General features: G+C 40.9%; 1 protein-coding gene across 1 annotated transcript; it reads left to right on the top strand.

The window, feature by feature from the left end:
* The first annotated feature begins 1166 nt into the window (after positions 1-1166).
* Positions 1167-7562, top strand: LOC133921241 (uncharacterized). The gene is made up of 5 exons (XM_062366045.1): positions 1167-1242; positions 1461-2140; positions 3768-3884; positions 3979-4406; positions 7049-7562. Exons 2-5 carry the CDS (start codon positions 1463-1465, stop codon positions 7338-7340), a joined length of 1515 nt encoding a protein of 504 aa, XP_062222029.1. The 5' UTR covers positions 1167-1242; positions 1461-1462; the 3' UTR covers positions 7341-7562.
* Positions 7563-8124: the final 562 nt, after the last annotated feature.

The raw sequence follows: 8124 nt of genomic DNA, 5'->3' as shown, positions 1-8124 counted from the left end.
TTTTGCCTGGCGATATATGAATGGGATATACCGGTCATTCCGGCTGTACTGGAGCGGAATTGATAAGATTGCTATCAGTTCTGAACCCGACAACTGTGCTTCTCAATTGAAAAATATTCACGTTTCGTGATTGAAATATAGAATCTCTCAAAAAGAAAAGTCAAATGCCGATCGAACGCGTGGCTCATTACCAAGACGTATGGGAGAGTCTCCACCGGTCCAAGATTCGAACCCGAGGTTCGTACCTCTGTAAAAGTCTTCAAAGAAAACTGGATAAAATGACCTGTTAACTGTTCTCATAGTCAACTACGGTTGAAAGTTCCAGGGAAAAACCAAACCTCCTTAAATTGTTAAATACCATATATATTGTAAAAACTAAAGGTGAATTATGTTCGGCTCATGAGCACAAGAATGTACTTATGATTTCCACCAACCGAGATGAATTCTTTTTCCAACTTTTTAGTCTTAATGAGTTGAATCGAGCTAACTCAGTGTCCAAACAAGCTCTATCTAGCCGAGTCGAGAAGTATCCAAATGAGATTTTAACGAGCCCAAGCCAAACCAAGCTAAGATATACACCTCTCTACTTTACCAATCCAATAACTGTGGTTTTTAGTAGGCACACAACTATACTTGTTTGAATTAAAAGAACTCACAATAATACGGTAGAAAACTACCCTCTACAATTATAAAAACTTTACAAATAATGTTTGGTCAAAGTTTTAAATTTTTAACTTATAATAAATTTTAAAATATTTTTGTTCAGAAACATTAAAATCATATATGATGATTTGCCTTTAAAAAGTTTTTATGTTATCACAAATTTATTATACTTAATAAATAAATCTAATAAAAACAGTGTTAAAATTACAGCGTATCTTATCCAACCCGTGAAAGCAAAAGGCCTGAACAACATATGCTAAGACCATGTCTAACGGATTCTTTTCGTGATTAGAATTTTTTTCAAATAGATTTTTGTTGTTTTTAGCGCTCTAACAGTTTTTCTTTACAATTTTTTTTCACAAAGAGATTCCTAAGATTATTACCTTTAGTATAGAATTATATCTTTTTTACTTTATAAACTTTCAAAGAAAAGCGGTTAGAAATAAATAAAATAAAATAAATGAGAACAGAAAATGAATCAGAAAAATAGTTTGGATGGTCTAACTAAGCCGTCGCCGCTGAGGCGCAGACACCACCCACCGCGCGCCGTCATACCCTGTCGTCTCGCTCGCTCCGCAGGTACGTGCGCTCTCCTCATCTTCCTTGACCATCATCCAGGGTTAGGGTTTAGTTCCCCAGATTTTTTCTCATCTAATAGCGCACCATCAAAAGCTCAATCACGCTCAAGAGAACCGCCCAACTACCACTCTATTAGACCGCGCCGAAGGATTCAGCGCAATCTTTGAACTCGTGGTGATTTGATTCTCTCTTGTGACGTGTGTGGTGATTCCGATCAGCCATGGTGAAGAAGCTCAAGCGCAAGGGTGACGCCTCCGCCGCGCCGGCGCCCAAGGCTGGCGCCCCCGGATCGGCGAAACCCGAGAAGTTTAAGAAGAAGGCGGTGAAAACTGTTCCGGGAAAGCTGAAGGCGGCCGCGATTGAATCTGCAGCAATAGCTGAGGCGTTTGCCTCGGCGCCCGCGCCCGCGCCCGCGCCGAAGCCGGTCGAGGCGAGTTCACCGGCGGCCCCTGCTAATCGTGTGGCCGCCGAGAGCAAGGGGGAAGACAGGAGTAGTAGTAAGAAGGAGACGATGAACGGGAGACAGGAGGAGAGGGTGAAAGGGGAAGACAGGAACACGAGTAGGAAGGAGACAATGAAGGGGAGGGAGGAGGAGATGATGAATCCGGAAGAGAAGAGGAGGAAAGCTACGGGGAAGGAGAAGAAGGGGAAGGAGGAGGAGAGCAGTGGCCCCGGGTTTATATTCATGTGTAGCGTGAGGACGAAGCCAGAGTGCTACCGGAACGGCGTATTTGGCCTGCCCAGGGGGAAGATGGATGTGGTGGAGAAGATCCAGCCAGGGGCGAAGCTGTTCCTGTATGATTTCGACCTCAAGCTAATGTATGGGGTGTACAAGGCAACGACGAGGGGAGGGATGGATCTTGTGCGACACGCGTTCGATGGGAAATTCCCTGCGCAGGTAATTCTTGTACCTCATTGTTTGCTTGCTTCTAGTGTAAATTTAGTCCTGCAATTCAGCTCAGCAAGTTTCACAGTCTAAAAGTTAGGTTGAACAGAGGTGCTGAAATAGTTAAGAGGAATACTGAAGTCATATGTTGTAAGTTTGTGATTGTGGTCATCTATTGGATAAAAGAGTTTCTTGGTTTCTTTGGTAACTGCTGTAGTATTCATGATACTAGGAACTCAAGGGACAGAACTAATTGCGTCATTGAATCGTGTCCTTCCTTTTTATGCATTTGTAATCCTTTTATCTAGCTTTCGCTGAATTATTTAATTATTCTTCTGGCAGATCTAGCAACCTCATCTCTAAATAATGACCAAACTTTGATTCCCATGAACCCCGGATTATTGGAGTTATTTTGGTAGATTTTCTGCGGTGGTTTTCAGGATCTGAGTACGTGACTTGTGGGTTGTTAGCCTTAAGAAACTACACTAGCGTGCACACTCGTATCATTGAGCTTTGATTATGTTTATCATTTTGGGTGGAAACATGTCTAAGAATCAGCAAGCGTTGGACCAGTTGCAGCAAAATATGGTTAATTCAAAGCTGTACTTTTCTACTTTCTATAGTTTGCAGCTGGTGACATCTAAAATAATTGGCTTTTTAATACTATCAAACAAGTCGAGAAACATGCTTGCTTATTCATATGGCAACACAGACTCCTGCACCTGTATCATAAATTCTGGAACAACCAATCACATTTGGAAGCCTCTATGGGCCTCATACGTTATACTACATACATGTTGGTTAACACTCAACCATGTGAGACCCATAGAGCAACGTATTAGCTTCATAACATGCTCTAGTTACCTTCTTAGATGTTTTCTGTCTATCTAGGAAAAAAATAGATACTACAATATAACTGTCTGACTAGGGAATTTTGTTTGGTCATGATTTTGATGGTACCCAGAGTTAACATAGATCACCCTGTGGCTTTTTTTTTTGTCAAGGAACTTGTCATTTTTTCCCAACATAATGCCAGCTGTGCGGGGAACATCTCATCTTTAGTTGCTCGGTCTAGTGCAAATGCCCGACCCTAAGTTCATGCTCAAGATTTGTGACCCAAACTTATGTCATAACATAAATATTTTGCATAAAATGTATTGCAGGAATGGGCATTTAATTGCACATCAACATACACATGCCTTTGGTTTTACCATTTTAGTGTTGTTCAGTTCCATGTATTCATTTTGAAATTGCTATGTCTGCCATATGAGTACTTTTTGCTAGATTAAAGAGTGCGGGAGGGTGATTAGGAAAGCTAATCAAGATACTTTGTGGTTGGCTAACCTAAAAGCATTGGAAGGTGATATTTGGGGTTATCTTGGTTCAATTGAGTGCATTAGTTGTAAAAATGTGTGCAATGGAACCATAACATGTTGCATTATGTACTATTTTCGGCAAAAAGATTTCGTCCAAACTTAATGGCCGTAAAATATCATGCGCCCTTTGCCTTTTCCGGTCATTAAATTAGAAGTTTGATTGTAGATGGATGGGGAACAAAGTGGATGATGTTTGAAGGGTGACACTGTTATTCCTTAACTAATTGTGTATTGATTCCTTAACTAATTGTGTATTGGTACAGGTTAAATTTAGCATTGACATAGATTGTCTTCCTATTCCTGAGAGTAGTTTCAAGCACGCCATTAAGGAGAACTACAGTTCAAAGGGCAGGTTTACCCAAGAGCTCAACTCTAAACAAGTGAGTCATGGGGCTTCTTCTATATTGTATAGTTTATTTAAAAATGACTCGAAATTTTATTTTATGCTTGTAAGTGATACGTGCAATCTTGTAGGTTCATCGGTTATTGGCTCTATTCAAGCCTATCGGCCTAGGTCAGCCAGCTTCACACCATATTGAAGATATGCGCCGTCCACATATCATTGAAGATAGGCGAGAATTGTACGATTACGAAGAAAGACGATCATTACAACATGTTAAAGAAATGGGTGCACCTATTAATGTCCATGCATCTACTCTTTTGGATCATTACAAGTTCACACATTCATTACATCCTCCACTTACTAATGAGCCTCGACATAGTTTGGTGCTAGATCCTCATCAAATGCCTGTTGGGCTTGAGTCTCGCCAAGCACCTGTTGCATTGGGATCTCATCATGTGCCTCATATGCGAGAGCTTCAACATGTTCCTGCTAATTATTATCACCAAGTGGCTCCTAATTCTTTGAACCATCAACCTCACATGGATACTATGCATGAAAGGTAAGTCTTTTAGCATTTATCTTATTGAATTTTCTTAATTTGGTTGGTAGGGCCTGTTTTGCCAAGCTTAGCTTTTCCAAACGTTTTAGCTTACTAGAAGCTTAATTTTACATGCCTTGAAAGCTCATTTCTATTGCCCTGGCCATGTTAGGGTTCTTTTTTTTTAGCTTAAAGCCACAAAAATATTATGCTCCTATGAGTAGGTATAGCTAATTGATTTCTCGTACTTGAAGCCCATTTTGTGCTAGAGAAAACTTTTCTTTATTTGCATTTTTTTAACCCTATTGTAAGGAGAGGAAGGGTTGTTCAAACCTGACATGGGAGAGGAGGTAGTAAAGAGAGACTTGAAAGAATGGAACATGGCCAAAGAATTATCCCTGGATAGGAGTGCATGGAAACCAGCAATCCACGTGCCCGAACCATGACCTAGGCTATCGATCTCCTTTACTATTATTACTACTACTGATGCATTTCTTTTTTTTTTTTAATTTTATATCATCTTGTGTTGGTGGCTCTTATTCGATTTCATCTGTAGCTATCCTAACTTGCTTGGGACTAAATGTTTTAATGTCAGTGGCGGGCCTAGGATTTGTAACTTGGGTGTACATACTACATTAGTACATTATGTATAGCTATTTTTTTCGATAACCATAAATATTAAACCTCAATCTGCAATGAACCCTAGACCCTAGTGGAACATCACTAACCTTGCCTGCAAGTTTTCACAAACCGATTCCAAAGTAACACACAAACCCAAGTCAAAATTTTGCAAAAATTGAAAGCCAAAAACCCAACCAATAGTTCGAAGTTAGATATCACACCCAAAAAAAGGGTTCGTGTAAGGGATTCTCAACTATATGTATATTTTGGTCGCTCATCATTGGTTATATGTTTGGGAAGAAAAGGGGAGTTGGGGAAGAATGTCAAATGGTATCATGACGCTTTTATCAATGGTGAATGTCCGTTCAATTGGCAGTTGCAGCAAGAGGAAATAGTAACTAACGGAAGGCTGGCAAAATAGGAAGATGCAATTTTATGATGGTCAGAAAAGAATAAAGCTCACACTAATGGCCAAAAAGAGATTGAAACCGAACCACTCTCCACAAGCTTCTCAGGGAACACTTAGCCTATTTGAAGCATTTAGTAAAAAAAAGAAATGCTTAGATTGGTGGCTGCATGTTAGAAATGTTTCTAATGGGCGGCACTTTCATACTCACTGTTGTCATCTCCACATGAGATCTGAAAATTCCCAGGTAGATGTTTTGGACTTTTAGATTGGAAGTTGGGACTTTCAAGATTTTAATTTTCAACATGAAGATTCGGAAACTTTAAATTCAAGATTTGAATTTTGAAATTGGAATGAAGGACTTCGAAACAAGAAAATAAAATTTTCGATAGGAAGATAAGAAAACTCATGACTCAAATTTTAATTTTAACTACCATTCAGGGATATTAAATTTCAACTAGTAAAATTTGAAGCTTTTATTGGGGTTCCTCACCTTCAACTGTGATGGACTCAAGGGCGATGTACGTGGCTCCAAGCACTGGTGGTGTTGGCTCTAAGTGGTTGTGGTGCTCGACACGCCACTGTGCTCTTAAGCCACTAGTTCATTGTGTGCAGGGGCGGTGCAGTGAATGCAATGGCTCACCGGTGGCAACAGGGGCATGTGTTGTTTCTTGGTGATTTCCCGTTGTGAGTATGAAGTGCAAGTGGAATGGGATCATGATGATTTGGGAATGGCAAAAGTAGAGGAGTAGAGGGCAGGTGGGAGAGTAGAGGGCCATATGACAATTTGAAGCCTTTTGTGCCTAGATCCTTCAGTTGATTGGGTGCCCCTTTCTAACATTTGCAATAGGCACATGTAACATAGTTGTTTCATAGACTTGCAAGATGTGCCTATGGAGCTCTGGCAGATTTGGCCTAGTTTCACCTTCAAGAAGCCTACATGCTGCGGCTAAAGCTTGGCCAAATATTTGTAATGTGGCAGCCAATTCAGTTGAGGCTTTGGCTGTTTGCCAGCTCGCTTGATCCTTAACATTGCTTAATTTAACTGTGATTTGTGAAAGGTAGTCTTAAATATGGTCTATATTGTAGCTCTGAAATGATGCTTGAAAAGTTGTGTTGCTTGAATGCTTGATTTATAAATATGGAACTTTTGTGATGTTTACAAGTTTGCGCTACTGAACTGCATAATTAGATGATCTGCATAATTAGATGATCCTTGAAGAGGTAGTGATTCTGCAAGTATATAGTCCCTTGCAATAATCCAAAAGTTCCATCATGAAGGTAGCAATACAAGAGATTAAATATTAGGAATGAAGACTGAAAATCAAAATTTTGTCTTGTTTAAAGAAAAAATGGTTGGCAGTCAATATTTGAATGTGAGTGAAGTGCTTTACTGAGCATGCTTTTAGGTTATATGTTTCGTGTACCATTTTTTACCTGATTATTTTCCGTGGCGTGCCATAGTGCTTTTGTTTCTGTTATATACTCGGTTTTATTTTGTAAGTCTTGGTTGCTAGCCTGTAGGTGACATTTTTTAAATTACGATGTATTGTGATTCCTTTTATTTGCTCACAAGTAGTATATCCTTCAATGTTTTATGAATATTGAAATTATCGAGCTTTACTGTTGCTTCCAGAACTGCAGCTGCGGCAACTTTTAGGGATCCACTTCTTGCAAGAGATTACGGAGCACTGCCAGGGGAGCTTGCTGCACGCTCTGAACACGTGGATGAGCTCTACCGTTCTTACAAACTCTCTACTCGCGCAATGGACCTCAATCCGGGGCCATCCTATGTGACAACTTCCTATGAGAACCCCAGAAGTGTTTACAGCGAAAGCTTTTTGAGTCCTACTGCTACAAGGGTTAACGGGCCTAGTGTGCCGGTGTCCACCCGTTATTCCTTTGCTGGTCCACCAGCATATCGATGATCCCCCAAATGCATGCGCTCAAATCGGCCCTGAGTCAAATTTACTAGTGAATGTAACTAGTGGCTTCCGATGACTCTTGGAAGCCAGGACATAACTTAGTCGTACTTGCAACTGCAGTTACTTTTGATATCGTTTGCAAGATAATGTATGGACCATGGGCCTTGTTTCACCCAAGTTGTTGAGCAGCAATGCAAACCGCCTGATGTGTCCTGTTTATATGCAGCAGAAGTCTTGCAAGTTGCAAAGATGATTTGTGGTGTTCGTCATGCAAAAAGTCTCTCGCGCACCCTCATTCTCTGCGAATCTGTATGCAAAGTAGCATGAGTTTCCAAGCATCTTGGGATCTACTTGGCTACTCGTTGTTCGGGGAAACAATACTTCTGCAATATGCAGTTGCCACTCGGTTCTGAACTGGCCGGGTTGTCATAGCCACTAGCGGCGTGACCTGGAGTTCCGGAGCGTCCGATCGTGGCGTGCTGTTGATCAGTAGTCTAATAGGTGCATCCTCAGCACTCGCTCCGGCCGGCTCAACACCAGAGGCTCCGAACCCGATCGGACAATGGTCGAGGCGCCAGGCAGGAACCTATCATCAGAAGGACGCTTCACAACTCGCAATCTAGAGTTGGAACACATGGCAATCGGAACTCGCGATTGGTATCATCAAAACTCAAGTGATTCAGCAAAGCAAATTGTGCTTCTCTTGAATTGATCTCCTTTCTCCACTGATATCATCAAAACTCATGGTCTGCGGCTGACACTTTTGCTGATTGTGTGAATCTCAAGA

Source organism: Phragmites australis, chromosome 6, assembly GCF_958298935.1.
Source record: "Phragmites australis chromosome 6, lpPhrAust1.1, whole genome shotgun sequence".
In the NCBI taxonomy this organism is placed as follows: Eukaryota; Viridiplantae; Streptophyta; class Magnoliopsida; order Poales; family Poaceae; genus Phragmites; species Phragmites australis.
The sequence above is the reverse complement of the archived record's forward strand: the minus strand, read 5'-3'. Positions and strand labels throughout refer to the sequence as shown.